This window comes from Eschrichtius robustus, chromosome 20 (assembly GCF_028021215.1).
Source record: "Eschrichtius robustus isolate mEscRob2 chromosome 20, mEscRob2.pri, whole genome shotgun sequence".
Classification (NCBI taxonomy): Eukaryota; Metazoa; Chordata; class Mammalia; order Artiodactyla; family Eschrichtiidae; genus Eschrichtius; species Eschrichtius robustus.
In genome coordinates, this window is record NC_090843.1 from 53,002,455 (window position 1) to 53,017,819 (window position 15,365).

Here is a 15,365-nt window from a genome sequence, read left to right on the forward strand (position 1 = left end):
GTTTTCCTTCTCTCCGTGTTTTAATCTTCCCCTCTGCTGCCACCGCTCTGCAATAGTCTTTATTCCTAGGTCGTTTTATGTATCAGTGGAACTCCCAGCAGTATTTCACATGGCACCCGCAAAATGCTTATACAGTTCTTGAGTTAAAAGCTCAAGCTACAGGGAAGAGGATAAAAGACACCATCTGCATCCATGTCACGTTTCCTTAAGCTGCAGAGAAAGTGAATCACAGCAATAATCGTAATACCATGTATCTGTATAGCGCTTTAGAGTTTTGAAATCAAAGCATCGGATAGTGGATAGAGCTTGGCTTTGGAGTCAGACAGGCCCCAGTTCGAATTCCAGCTCTGAGAAATTCTGTGACCTAGGGCAAGTTATCTTATTTTTCTCAGCCTCAGTTTCTTCATTTATAAAACAGGGATACTAATGCCTTCTGCTCAGGGCTGTTGTGAGGATTAAGTGAGATTGTATTTATAATGTAGCCAGTGCAGTGCCTAGTTTATAGGCACATAGCCTAGTGTGAGAGAGAGACCAAAAAAAGTTTTTGGAACACAGCATTGAGGGGTAAAGGTATGAACAGTTTGCTGTGGGAATTCAGAGGTGTGTATGAACCTAACTGCAGGTCAGACTTTTCTCAGTCTGTGTCTTCTACCTCAGCCAACCCCTCTCCTTCTTCCCGTCCTCTCCCCCTCACACCGTATTCTGTACTTACTTCTGACTCCAGGCCTTTATTCTCTTGCCTGAATCTGCTGTGGAATTTCCTCTGTTATTTCCTTTGTCTAAAACAAATTGGTCATATTGTCTGTACTGCAAAACTAGCATTTTGTTGCCATCTTGAGATCTGAAGATCATAAGCATGAAGGTCCCATCTTTCCCAATAGGTCACAGCCTCTAATGGACAGGTGCTGTCTTTACCCCCCCGCAGCACTGTAATCAGGACTTGACCCTTTTTAAACTCTTACTTGATTGTCATGGCTTTAGGGTATAAAAGGTGCATCCCTGTGATTCCATTCGACAGGTCAGCATGCCCCGTGTTCCCTTCTCCAGTGGTCCTTCCTGTAAGATCTTGCCGAAACTCAGGGTAGTGTTTGGTGCCTGGAAGAAATGGTAACCTTTGCTTTTTTTGTTGTTGAACTCATTTATATCTTATACTTGCTGCCCACAGCGCCTTGTGCATACTAAGTGCTCCATCCATATTTGATTGGATTGCATCCTCTTTGCAAACTCATGAACTTTACCCGTTCCCATCCGGGTGACTTGTCCTCTTCTCTTCTGTGAAGCTATTTGATTCCTCGTTGTCTAGTGTCTCGTGTGGCATGGAAGCAGGCTGATGCAGAGCGCAAGATGGAAGGGGCGAGGGGTGGGTTACTCTGGTCTGTTTCTCGTGCACACCAGAGAACAATGTCAACAGTAACCCAAGAGACATTCTGCAGAATATGGAAGATCTTTAGTTTAGTTTTGTTTTTTTTTTTTAAGTATAATTTCCACTTTATTGTCTTTCCAGGGAACAGTATTTCTTTAGTCTTTAAGGACTTAGCTCCTTACATGGGCTTTGATGGAGGTCGTGGGGCAGCACCAGCAGGTCTAAATCGGGGTGGAGGTGTTCGGTCCTTCCGGGCTTCCCGAGAACGATTCCTGACTACCTTGCTGTGAATGGCACAACTCACGCAGTAATGCAGTTTCACATACAGCTTGGGAAGCACATAGGCGTCGAAAACACTCGCTTCGGAAATGTCCCTGACGGCTGCGGCCTCTACGATGTTCCGAATGACGAACTTCTTAATGGCCTCATCCTCGGGCACGCGACGGGCACAGTTGGTGCAGCGAATAGGCTGCACGTGGCCGCGGCCCGTTTTGGCACGACCATTGTTCCTTCTTTTCTTGGTCATCTTGGAAGCGAGGAGGCGAAAGAGCTAGTTTTTTGTTTTTTTTTTTAAAGGGGAAATTTTGTCTCTGTTCTATGATCACAATTAATTTTACAGTCTTACTCATCAGCTTGGCTCCGAAATAGGAGGCAGGTGAGGAAGTATCCTGGCTTCAGCTTCCAGCGGCATTAGAGGAGTGGTTCAGGCAAAAGTGCCTTGGAGCTCTCGCCCCTGTTTTGGTTGGCACTGTGGACTCGGAGGTTAGAGTCTCTCATGGGAAGACTCGAGAGGGACCCTCCCCTGCTGTTCCGTGCTCTCCTCCAGTGCACCAGCCCCGACCCTTCCACTCCCATCCCTTAGGAACAAAACATGGAGGTTGATCCGCCGAGTACGTATCGGGCACCAGCGTAACTGGGAGCTTAGCTTCACACAGAAGCTGGAGGGCTGGGCCTCGGGGGAGCAGAAGTAACACAGACATTATCCCTGCTCTCAAGAGTCTCACGATAACATATGTGACACAGAGAAGAAGATTCTACCACTATAAAGCGAGCAGCTTTCACCTTCTCTGCCAACTTCAGCTTATAAGAAGTGACTGGCTACAGTGCTGTCTCAGGAAGGCTTCTGAAATTACCCTGGAGATCAGTGAGAAAGACACAGCCATTCCTGATGAGCATGGCCCACCACGGGCCCAGGATGGGAGAAGGTCAGCGTGTTTCCTGAATAGCTGACATCCTCACACTGTATAATAAAGTATTAAAAAAAAATAAGATAGTCGTCAGTGTGGTACAGATGACAGAAGTTGCAACTGAGGGCTTCCCTGGTGGCGCAGTGGTTGAGAGTCTGCCTGCCAATGCAGGGGACACAGGTTCGAGCCCCGGTCTGGGAAGATCCCACATGCCGCGGAGCAACTGGGCCCGTGAGTCACAATTACTGAGCCTGCGCGTCTGGAGCCTGTGCTCCGTAACAAGAGAGGCCGCGATAGTGAGAGGCCCGCGCACCGCGATGAAGAGTGGCCCCTGCTTGCCACAACTAGGAGAAAGCCCTCGCACAGAAACGAAGACCCAACACAGCCATAAATAAATAAATTAATTAAAAAAAAAAAAAAAAAAAAAGAAGTTGCAACTGAGATAGAGGATGGGCGTGAGTAGGAGTTATCTAGGTGCCCCCTGAGCTGAGCTGGGAGGGTGAGTGGGCAGGTGGTGACGGGACAGCCACCAGGGGACGCATCCAGGCAGATGCACAGAGTCGGGGATAGAGATGGCGCAGAGGGGCAGCTGAGAGGAGTCTGGCTGGAGCATGGGGTCGCTGTGGAGGAGACGTGGGAAACTAAGTGGAAAGGTGAGACAAGAGGAGGGTGTGAGGAAGGAGGGTGGTCACCCTGGAGCTTTCCAAGGTCAACCAACTCGCTCCTTCTCTGCTTGCTAACCATCACCACCATCACAATGGACTGTCCTAGGCCTGAAGTTCTTTGAGGGCACAGTGGCTATATCTGGATGTAATAAACTTTCAATAACAAAAGCTCTTGAGTAAAATGTCGATTTTCTCCTGTTCCTACTCATTAATACTGCATGTGGTTCTTGTCTTTTTCTTCTTGACTGTTATATAAATACAAAAAAAAAAAAAAAAAGCACAGCTGGATTCCTGTTGCCTTAGATAGCAACTAAAAAGATGCAAAGTGTTAAGAGGGGTGGGAACGCCCTCCCCTCCCCCATTTTTCGTAGAGCACAACTGTGCAGGGACCAATCAATATAGCCCTGCTGGATGTGAACAGTGATGACTCAGCGTGACTGAGGCAAATTCAGTGATGTTTGAATGGGAAATGGGAGAAAGTTGCAACCATCATCACCACCGTGACCTGGGGCTAGCCTGGAGCTGCTCAGTATTTTCTCTCCTCCCAAGATTTCTTACACCTTTGATTTTGGAAGTTGTTAAGAAGAAACTGCATTAAAGGAGAAAGAAAGCATTAGACTGTTTCTTTACAGTTTCTCTCTGTTTAGTTGTCTGCCTGCTGGGTACCTTTAAGGTTAATGATATCTAAATATTTGCTGACATCATAACCTTTTTGTGTTTGAGGAGGTAGTAGGGTAGAGTGGGTAAAAGCATGAGGTTTAGAGCCAGGCTGCTTGGTTTTTAATCCTGGCTCCTCCACTCTCTGGCTGTATGACTTTGGACAAGGTCCTTTAATTTTCTGCACCTCGCTTTTTGAAAAGGAGGATAGTTTTGGTCCCTGCGTCATAAGGTTATTGTGAAGATTAAGTGAAGTTCACTTATAAAGACTCTTATAAAGAGCTGACATGGTGCCTGGTGCACCATAAGTGTTCAGAAAATGAACACTGTCATTATTTAGGGTTTTCATTTGTGGAAAGGGGAGCTGGTACTAATATGGTAGTAAGACCAGTGCACACACTTAAGCGGTAGATTCTAGGCTCAGCTCTGCCACTAAATCGTGTGACAGACTTTCTGGGCCTTATTTTTTTCATCTCTTAGAGGGTCCAATAACACCTTGTCTTTCTCCCAGGGGTTTGGGGTCAAATGTGATCGTGAAGTGCCTTGAAAAGTATAAAACAGCACACAAATGCCAAATTTTATCACTGCTGTTATTGTAGGAGTGGTGGTGGTAGTTAATGCTGATATTGATAAAAATGGGTCCAGTTTTTTAAAATGTTTTAAGTTAATTATTTATTTTCTATTGAGGTACAGTTGATTTACAGTATTATGTTAATTTCTGGTATATAGCAAAGCGATTCAGTTATTTTTTTCAGATTATTTTCCATTATAGGTTATTACAAGATATTGAATATTGTTCCCCATGTTACACAGTAAATCCTTGTTGCTTATCTGTTTCATATATGGTAGTGTGTGTCTGTTAATCCCATACTCCTAATTTATCCCCCCCCCCCTTTACCCCTTTGGTAACCATTTGTTTTCTATTTTTGCGAGTCTGTTTCTGTTTTGTAAATAGATTCATTTGTATTGTTTTCTAGATTCCACACATAAGTGATATCATCTAATATTTGTCTTTCTCTGTCCGACTTACTGAAACGGGTCCAATTTTAAATGTAAAAAGCATGAGGAGTGATCGCCTCGTGGCAGTCAAGCACGTTTGTTTTCTCTTTCTTGAAATAAAATAACGTTTCATGTTTTCTTCCTCCCAGAAACCTTGGGGAGCTGATAGATCGGTTTGTGGCCGATTTCAAAGCCCAGGGGCCCCCTAAGCCCAACACGGACGAGGGGGGCGCCGTGCTCCCCAGCTGTGCCGACCTCTTTGTCTACTACAAGAAGTGCATGGTGCAGTGCTCGCAGCTCAGTACCGGGGAGCCGATGATCGCCCTGACCACTATTTTCCAGAAGTACCTCCGAGAGTACGCCTGGAAAATCCTCTCTGGCAACCTGCCCAAGTGAGTCCTGTTCTTCCTGATCTGACCGGAGAAGTGAGATTCTGAATATACCTAAGTATGGAAATCTTTAAGGAAATCCACCCTGAAGCTGTTCACTAAACTGCCAAGAGTATCAGGGAGGAAAACACCCTTATGGAGTTCCCAGGGGTCTTAGACTGTTTCCTCTCAAATGGGATTCCACAGCTGATCGGGACCGCCAGAGGAAATCAGTGCTGCCACGCTGGCCACTAGCATAGGTCAGATCCTGCCACGGTGGACTCAGGGGAGTCAGTCCCATTATAGATGTGCTTAGTTTACATGGATTCAGTGATAGGTACTTGGCAAAAGAAGTGGGGTGGTGGTAGCAATGACTTTTGAACAGCAAGGGCAGTTTCATTCAGGCCAAAGTCTCTCTTATGGTGTGTGTATCTTGCTCTCCTGGGTTGAGTCTAATGTTAAAGATGTGGTGGAATTTGGGGAAAGGTGGTTGCATAGCACAGCTCCTAATTATAGCGACTTCACTCTGTTATTTTGGGGCATTAAAATATTGTTATATAGCTTATTACTTGAAATAAATGGATTGTTCGACTAGAGTTTTAGAGATATTTTGGTTATATAGCAATTTCTATTGTAATAGAATATGATCTGAAGCAATGCTTCAGAATCCAGTAATTATAAATCACCCCCATAGCTAAATTCAACAGTTTGGAATTTAGTTTCTGTCACTGTCACTAAAATGTGTCATATATAGGAGTTTTACATAATTGGGAGGAAAGAAAAATAAAATCCCTTCGCTCTACAAGAGATTTGAAGTAACAGACATGTTTTACAAATGAGAATTTCTTTGAATATGATAAACACTATTTTAAAATTTTTGATAACTTTTGTCCTGATGATCAAAATACTGCAAGTTTGTAAAACACAGAAAGGCGCAAAGATGAAGATAAAACTCACCACCCAGAGAAAACAGGTTTAACTTTTCAGTACACATTTTTCTGTTCTTTCTTTATATATGTAATGTGTGTGACTGCATGCTTCTGTTTATTTGTTTAACGGGACTGGACTATAGTGCTTATAGTTTTATACCCTGCTGCTTTGTCATGCTGCGAGCATTTTGCCATGTGTATTAGTCAGTGTCACAGCAGGAAACAAATGGTACTCAGCTGGGATATTATTACTAAAGCCACTGTTCACAGAAATGGGGGCAGGTGAAAGGAACCAACGGAGGATTCTGAAGCATCCAAACTCTAGTGGGTAATTGTTACTACTTTAAAACTCACTTGAGAGCTAGGGCTGTGGACAAAGGGCTGCCCAACAGAAACTGTAGTCACAGGGGCCACGGTCACTGCCAGGACCACACTGAAGCAGAGGGAGCAGGAGGGCTAGTTGTTACTCTGACTCCTCTCTCCTCAACCTCTCCGACTTCCTACAGCCTCTGCTGTTGGCTGAAACCAACAGGAGGCCAGAGGGCTGGGGAGCCTGGGTGATAAGTCTGCAGAGGTCAGTCTCCCAAGCGGTGAAAAGGGAAGAGAAGAACAGAGAACAGTCAGCACAGTAAAAATATTCATCAAGACACTTTTTTTTTTCCAAATTTATTTATTTATTTATGTATGTATGTATGGCTGCACTGGGTCTTTGTTGCTGTGCGCGGGCTTTTCTCTAGTTGCGGCGAGCGGAGGCTGCTCTTCATTGTGGTGCGCGTGGTGCGCGGGCTTCTCATTGCGGTGGCTTCTCTTGTTGTGAAGCACGGGCTCTAGGCGCACAGGCTTCAGTAGTTGTGGCTCACCGGCTCTAGAGCACAGGCTCAGTAGTTGTGGCGCACGGGCTTAGTCGCTCCGCGGCATGTGGGATCTTCCCGGATCAAGGCTCGAACCCGTGTCTCCTGCATTGGCAGGCGGGTTCTTAACCACTGCACCACCAGGGAAGCCCCATCAAGACACTTTTAATGGTGCTATGATGTTCCCACATACAGAAGACCCAGCTAACTTCTGAGATTTCTTATTGATCATTCTCTTAATTGACCATTTATGTTGGGTTCACTATTTTGGTATTTTAAATAACATTCAGAAGAGCATCCTTGAACAGAAGTAGAACTACTGGGTCAAAGAGTCTGAACATTTTTTTAAGCTCCTGAAATATACCTCCAAAAAAGTTGTACAATTTAATGCTCCTAACCCGTAGTGGAAGAGACAGCCAGTGTCCTCACACCCTTATAAGTACTAGAAATTAAGATGTTTTCAAATCTTTGATTACCTATAAGACTGGGAAGTTTAGGGTGTCTCTGTGTGTGTGTGTGTGTGTGTGTGTGTGTGTGTGTTTTAAAGGAAAATTTTCTCTTATTTTTAAGGTAAATATCATTGAATTCTGTCTTCTTAAAAAATAGACTCTCACAGTTGAAATTTTATTTATAACTGCAGGAAGTTATTTTAAAAACTGCTTTTTTATTTTTTGTGATCACATGATTAGATCAGTAGGAAGAGATGACATGCTTTTTTGTTTCTTGAGGCAGTCAGGCCTTTGGCCAGGAACCATGTCTTAACATTCACTTTTGAACCCCTCCACAAGCACAAAGACAAGCTCCCATGCAGAATTTTCTTAACTGAGAGAAACAGTTGGGGAACCAGCTTTCGCGCTACACATGACTCTGAATGAGCTCCAGAGATCAGGAAATTCCAAGCTAAGCAGAGAGGCCGCTCAGCAGACCAGAGTCATCGTAGTTAATATGACTGATGACTGGCTCGCTGTTGGGATCGTCTCTTCCTATTTCTGATGGTCAGAGAATTTAAACAAATGACAGTCAAGGTCAGGTCACTCGGAAAGGGCCTCATTGTGTGTGGATTTGTTTGGGCCACGTCCAGCCTCTCCTTCCCCCGTTTCTTTGTCTTACAACGTGCGGTTTCCGGGTCAGGAAGCAAATGAGGAGTGCTGGCCTGACTAGTCCCTATGCCTTTTCCTCAGAACCACAAGCAGCGGCGGTGGGTTGACCATCAGCAGCCTCCTCAAGGAAAAGGAGGGCTCCGAAGTGGCCAAGTTCACCCTGGAGGAGCTCTGCCTCATCTGCAGCATCCTGAGCACTGCAGAGTACTGCTTGGCCACCACGCAGCAGGTGAGCCGCCCGGGCTGCCCTTGCACCACCGCCTCCTTTTCCTGAACCGCCTGGGCCACTTAGCTCAGTGGGTAAGAGTATGGGCCCCAACGAGGCCACACACAACCTTGGGCAGAACAGCTGGTCTCCCACAGGGGAAAACTCGAGGTCCAGCCAGGGGGCGGCCCAGGCAGCCCCCTTGCAGAAGGACCTTGTTAAAAGGAGACTGGGCAAGAAAGTACGACTGGTCTCCTCCCCAGAGCTGTGTAAGCTACTCAAAGAGCATGACGTGCCCTCTTGAAAATAGGTCAGTAGCCCTGTCTCCCACGTGCTAAAAGCAGTTACAACCGTAGTGGTGGTAGGCCCCAGCCTTAGTGGTGATGAGTCACAACCAGTGATGCCATTCTCAGGAGTGTTACCAGGCTCATTGAAAATCCTTTGGGCTTTTATGTGTCTCCTGAAATTTATGGACCATTCTCAATCTGCAGAAACAAATAACCATTGTTTGGATGCTGACGTTCAGGAACCGGGAAGCAGGAAAGGGTGATGTCTCTGCTGGAGCTCCCATGAGCAGAAGGAAGACCCAGAAGAAGTTTCCATTCAGCCTTAGATGTGGGATTAGAAGTTCCTTTCCACATTCGGTCTGGAGTTCACCTAAGGCCAAGAGAAAGAAAATAACTGGGGAAGGTTCTATTGTTCCTCCCTTTTGGAGTTTATTATTTCTACATGCCTAGATCATAGGAAAGGCAGTCGTGACTGACAGTTCAGACAGTATAGCTTGGAGCACCTGTGAGCCAGAGCAAGAATACAAGAGGCCAAATGGGAAGGGTCCCCCCCAAAACTTCACAGTTGAGCTTAAGCCAGCCAGAGGCGGATGCAGTAGTGTGCTCTGCTTAGGGACATGGTCACACTGAGTCACACAGGGAATGACCTGTAAAGGTTTGGCCTTGGAGCCAGAAACAGCAACCCATTTAGTCTCAGAACTTCCCGGGCAGGTTGATGATATCTGTGAGGACCTCCAAGGCAGGGGTCCCAGAGTTCTTGGATGAAGAAATACTATTTAACTATTTTGTGTGTGTGCAGAAAGAGAAAGACATATACACGTATGAATATAGTATTTTAAAAGTAAAATAGGCACAGTACCAAAAAAAAAGAAACTATACAATCAATGACTCTTAATCCCATCACCCTCAAATAATCATATCAGCAATTTGGAGCATTTCAATCCTTTTTCATGAACATAGTTTCATATGCTGTAATTAACTTAATTTACGTTCATATCCTTTTGTTGTTTTTAACATCACAGTATTAGCATTTCTCCTGTTTCTGTCACGTCTTTCTTGTCATCATTGTTATGGTTACATAATATTTCAGTCAGGGGGGGCTATACTGTAAATCATTTAACAGTATCCCTGATAATTGTTTATGCTATTTCAAGTTTTTGCTTTTATGAGTAATCCTACAAAGAACATCTAATATGTCTTGCATTATTTTTCTAGAGCAGATCCTTAGAAGTTCTAGACATACTAGTAGATCAGAGACCATTTTGATGACTCATGATAGATGTAGCCAGTTTTTTGCTATTTAGAGAAAATTGTTTTTACTGATTATAAAATTAAATACATTCTTGGCACCTATATTGTGATCTGTCAATACCATTTTCCACTGAAGGGAACCAGAGATTCCTGGAGAAATGACTAATTCCAGGTCTGGAGAACTATACAAGATGAACCTGGAACATCATGTCATAGAAAAGGCAAGAAAAATATCAAAGACTATGAGAGTCATTTCAGAAGGACTTAGGAGCTGTAGTGGTGCTTTTTTTTTTTTCTTTTTTTAATTTATCTTTTTTGGCTGCACCGTGCAGCATGTGGGATCTTAGCTCCCCAGCCAGGGATCAAACCCGTGCCCCCTGCAATGGAAGTGCAGGGTCTTAATCACTGGACTGCCAGCGAAGTCCTGTAGTGGCCTTTTTTTTTTTTTTTTTTAAATTATGGGATAATTTAATTCTGGGATCAGTCAGCTTCAGAATAGGAAGATCTGCTCTTTTTTTTTTTTTTAATTAATTAATTTATATATTTCTGGCTGTGTTGGGTCTTCGTTTCTGTGCGAGGGCTTTCTCTAGTTGCGGCAAGCGGGGGCCACTCTTCATCGCGGTGCGCGGGCCTCTCACTATCGCGGCCTCTCTTGTTGCGGAGCACAGGCTCCAGACGCGCAGGCTCAGTAGTCGTGGCTCACGGGCCCGGTTGCTCCGCGGCATGTGGGATCCTCCCAGACCAGGGCTCAAACCCACGTCCCCTGCATTAGCAGGCAGATTCTCAACCACTGCGCCACCAGGGAAGCCCCTGTAGTGGCTTTTATTTGTACAAAAAGATATGTCCAAGTCCTAACCCCTTGTACCTATAAATGTGACCTTTTTTTGGAAATAGGGTCTTTGAAGATGTAATTAAGTAAAGATCTCAAATGAGATCATCTTGCATTTAGGGTGAGCCCTAAATCCAATGACTGATGTCCCTGGAAAGGAGAGGGAGATTTAACACACAAAGACACAGGGAAGATGGCCATGTGAAGATGGAGGTGGAGACTGGAGTGATGCGTCTATAAGACAAGGAACACCAAGGATTGCCGGCCACCACCAGGAGGCAGAAGGCAGACAGGATAGCTTCTCCTTCAGCGCCCCCAGAGGGAACCAACCCTGCCAACCCTTCCCTTTGGACTTCTGTGAGAGAATACATTTCCATTTTAAGCCACCAAGTTTGTAGTAATTTGCTACGGCAGCCTTAGGAAACTAATTATGGGAGTCAGCCTGAATGAACTCTACTGGTCAAAGATGAGACATACAAGAATCAGTGAGAATATTAGCTACAGTCGATTGAAAACATCAAATATGTTTAAATCCATTTGGTTATAATGATTTTTAAAATTCATGTATCACCTCGGAAGATACTAAGAAACCACTGGTATGAATTGAATACTGGTAAATAAAGGAAAAGTTCTTATCCTGCCTTTCCTGTCTGACTTGTACCTCAGGATAACCAAATCACTGACAGTGGAAAGTATATCTTTATAACAGATTTTCAGTTCATAAATGAAGAAGAAAAGATATTGAATACAAATATCATTCTTTTATACCTCTTAATGGAAAAATGGATCTGGGCATTGACCATCAATGGCTGCTGACATTACAAAAAGAGAGACAACCAAACATTATGTTATCTGATGGAAGTACACAGCACCATCATGAAGGAGTTTTCTTTTTTTTTTTACTCTCTTTCTTTTTCTTTTTCTTTCTTTTTTTTTTTTTTTTTGTCGGTGCCGTGTGACTTGTGGGATCTTCATTCCCCGACCATGGATTGAACCCTGGCCACGGCAGTGAAAGCACCGATTCCTAACCACTGGACCGCCAGGGAATTCCCATGAAGGAGTTTTCTTTAAAAAAAAAAAAAAAAAAAATCTGAATCTGATCAAGCTTTTACATCAAGCTACAATTTACAGGAAATACAAGGGATAGAGGAACATGCTAATTAGTACCTTGTGGATACAATCAATGAGATCAAACTATGAGAAAATCTACGGGGCAAACAACCCAGTTTCCTTAAGAAAAAAGCACAGGGGGTTGGGCGGGGGGTTGCAAAAGGAAATGGAGGGAGAAACCAAAGAGCCTTGAGAATCCAAGCAATGAAGAATTGAAAAATAATACTTAAAAAACAATGCCAATAATGTGTCAATATCGGTTCATTAATTGTAACACTTTTACGCTTAACACCTGCATGGGGTGTGCCATTCCCTCCTTCAAGAGATCTTTATGAAGCATTGATTATGTACCAGGCACTGTATTTGGTATTAATTCACAGAGGTGAACAGAGTAGACAAATTTCTTACTGTCATGGAACTTAGAACTAATAAAGGAGCCAGATAATAAATAAGTAAGGCAAGATGTAGCCTCAATTTTGTGGTAAGTGCTAGGAAGGAAACAGATGTTGCAGTGCTAGATAGGGAGTTGCCTACTGAGGTAGGGTAGTCAAGGAGGGCCTCCCAGAGGAGGTGATATTGAAGCAGAGACCTGAGGGGTGGGAAGGAGACTGCCAACTGAGGAGCTTGGAAGGGATGAGTGGTGGGGTGGGGGGATGGCAAAGCAAGGGAGCTGGCTAGGACGGGGGAGCAGAGAGTGCTTCGGAGAGAGGGAGTAGGACGTGTGAAGGCCCTGATGGGGAAAAGACCCGGTGTCTTCCAGAACCTTAAGAGGTCAGTATAACTGAAGCCAAGCAGACAAGGGGCAAAGCAAGATGCGGGCCCTAAAGGGACCCAAATCATAGTTAGAAGTTTGGATTTTATTTTCAGTGTTAACAGGGAAAGGCCACTAGAGAGTTGAAGCCTTGAGAGCCTGCGCCGTAATTTTTCTCCTCAATCCCTTATAAACGTGTAGATTGTTTCCAGTTTTTCACTAATATAAATGACACCAGAATGTGAGCTTTATGAGAAGAGGATCTTATCTGTTTTTGTTCACCAGCTAACTCCCTTACGCTATGACAGAGCCTGGCGCAGAATAGACTTTCAGTAGATACTGGTTGAATTCATGAATGCTGCAAAGAACACGTGTGCATCTCCGTACCTTGTTCTCATTACTCATTGAAATATCTTTCTAGACGTGAAATCGCCGGCCGAAAGAGTGTGTATATTTAAATGTTTGCCTTTTAAATAAATTGCCTTCCCAAAAGGTTACATTAATTTACCCATTCCTAAGAGGCACTTTTGAATCTAAGACAGAACATTCATTATTCTTAGAGTTCCTGTAATAAATAGGTTTGGGGATGCTAGGTGAAGCAATTCCTGGGATGTTTTGAGACATTTACAATTCCCGGTCAGTTGTATTTTTCTTCGGGGCTTCTGGGAGCGTGGCCATCGTTTCTTCCCCCTTGGCTGTAGGACGATGCAGGCAGAGACTGTGTTTCCTTTGTTTACTTTGGTATCCCTCAACACCTTAACGCGGTGGGTGGCCCAGCCCAGCCCAGCGCTCAGGGAATACTTCACCTGATTTTATTGCCACCCACCACTGGAGGCTTCCAGTGTCGGTGGGTGAGCCGGCAGTTCACGAGGCAGGGAGTATCCTAAAAATGGGGATCTGTTTAAATTGTCAGTGTGTCATGAGAACCAAGTACAGCGCAGGGCCAGAGGGCACAGGCTCTGGAGGAAGTTTGATTCCCGGCCCTGCCACTCACTGTCCTGCATAGGGCATGCCTCCATCTTCTCATATATCAAAGGAGGATCATGAAAGAATCTTCCTTGCAGGGCAGTGAGAATTAAATGAGTCCTTACACGAAAAGTGCCTGGAATTATACCGGAATGCTCACACTCAGTAAATGTTAGGTGTTACTGTTACGTTGCTCCTTCCGATAATCATTAAGCCTGTTGTTCTCTCTGTTACTCTCTAACAGCTGGAAGAGAAACTCAAGGAGAAGGTCGACGTAAGTCTGACCGAACGAATCAATCTGACTGGAGAAATGGACACATTCAGCACGTACGTACTCGCGCGCCTGCTCGAGGCCCGCCTTTCCCCCCCTGCAGGGAGCAGCAGCGTGTCTCAGGCCGTCAGCGTAGGTTGCTACAGAACCTGAGAAGTTTCCAGGGCCTTCTGTTGGATCAGGATTATTTTCTCCACCAGCCACCAAGGAGCCTTAGAAGTTGGTGCAGCTGCCCCCCATCCTGGCTCCTCAGATACAATCATTTTTAGCTTATGGGGGCCTTATTGTTGCACTATCTAGAATAGCAAGAGAGAAGAAATCCCCCCTTGGCCATCCCTGCAGGAAGGTCAGGTCCAGGGCCTCCTATCTGCCCCGCTAAATCTACAGAGGGCCAGCCCCACCTCCAGTGTTTCAAGGGTGTAAAGGGTGAGCAGCCTGATTTTAGCCACTGGGGGGCGGGGGAGGGCAAGTGTATTTGGGGTGGAAGAGTGTCTGTCCAAGGAGTTCAGCCTGTAAAGTCTTCTTGAAACAGTTATTGCCTTGGTGCTACCTGGCAGGATTTTGTCCTGGTGGTTAAATGAGATTTGGGAAAGCCAAGCTTCTGCTTTCACATCAGCCGCTTACTGAGGAAAAGTCCAAATTCTCTTTTTAGGTCATTTTCTCTCAACTTCCCCCCCTCCCCCCAAGATCTGATTTAAACATTTTGGGCAAACGGGTCCTTTTGGAGGAGGTAGCACAGAGGAATTCTGGGTGTAGCAACTGGGGAGACGAGCCGTGGAATCTGGTGTCCTGACTGAGTAGGAACACATCCGAGTGAGACCAGGACACACAGCAAGAAGGAGGGCGGAGCCAAAACGCTCCTCCTTGTCATTCATTCCTTTTTGAAGTGAAACTCAAGTTTTTCTGAGGAAATGGTGAATCTAAGTTTTACACAGGTGCCTAAAACATTTGGAAGGGGCTGTGTCGGTCAGTCGTTCGTTCACAGGTCACTTTTGTAAGCTGTGCCCACAGTGGTGTGTTTGATTTGCAGTGTCATCTCCAGCAGCATTCAGCTGTTGGTTCAGGATCTCGATGCTGCCTGTGACCCCGCCCTGACAGCCATGAGCAAGGTAAGCTTTTAGGAAGTGCTTCTTCCTGAACGTCCGAGAGTGACCCCAGGTGGTTTCTCCCTGCCCTGCCTGTAGCTCCTGCAGGCTCTTCAGCGCTTAAAGCACCGGTTGGGAGGAGAACGGAGCCCTCCAGGAGTTTCCTAAAGCACTCAATTGATCTTGCACCTGAAGTCAATTGCCTGTCCTTTGAGAATGAGACGGGGAGCAGGTGTGTTTCCTAAGTCTGAAGGAGAGGTTACATTTTTTTTTTTTAATCGTTTTTATTTATTTATTTAGTTAGTTTTGGCTGCGTTGGGTCTTCGTTGCTGCATGCGGGCTTTCTCTAGTTGCGGCGAGTGGGGGCTACTCTTCGTTGCGGTGCACGGGCTTCTCATTGCAGTGGCTTCTCTTGTCGCGGAGCACGGGCTGTAGGTGCGCGGGCTTCAGTAGTTGTGGCTCTGGGGCTCCGTAGTTGTGGCTCACAGGCT

The 15,365-nt window shown here is 45.2% G+C and overlaps 1 protein-coding gene and 1 pseudogene across 2 annotated transcripts in view; one reads left to right on the plus strand and one right to left on the minus strand.

The window, feature by feature from the left end:
• VPS53 (VPS53 subunit of GARP complex) overlaps window positions 1-15,365 on the plus strand; it is a 127,389-nt gene that overhangs the window by 76,751 nt on the left and 35,273 nt on the right. For both annotated transcript variants that reach the window (XM_068530769.1, XM_068530770.1), the window contains 4 exons: window positions 5,021-5,263; window positions 8,201-8,348; window positions 13,763-13,845; window positions 14,820-14,898. In XM_068530769.1, coding sequence (XP_068386870.1) covers window positions 5,021-5,263; window positions 8,201-8,348; window positions 13,763-13,845; window positions 14,820-14,898 — 553 coding nt within the window. The remainder of the gene's footprint in view (window positions 1-5,020; window positions 5,264-8,200; window positions 8,349-13,762; window positions 13,846-14,819; window positions 14,899-15,365) is intronic.
• On the minus strand, window positions 1,476-1,907 carry LOC137754712 (small ribosomal subunit protein eS26 pseudogene; annotated as a pseudogene).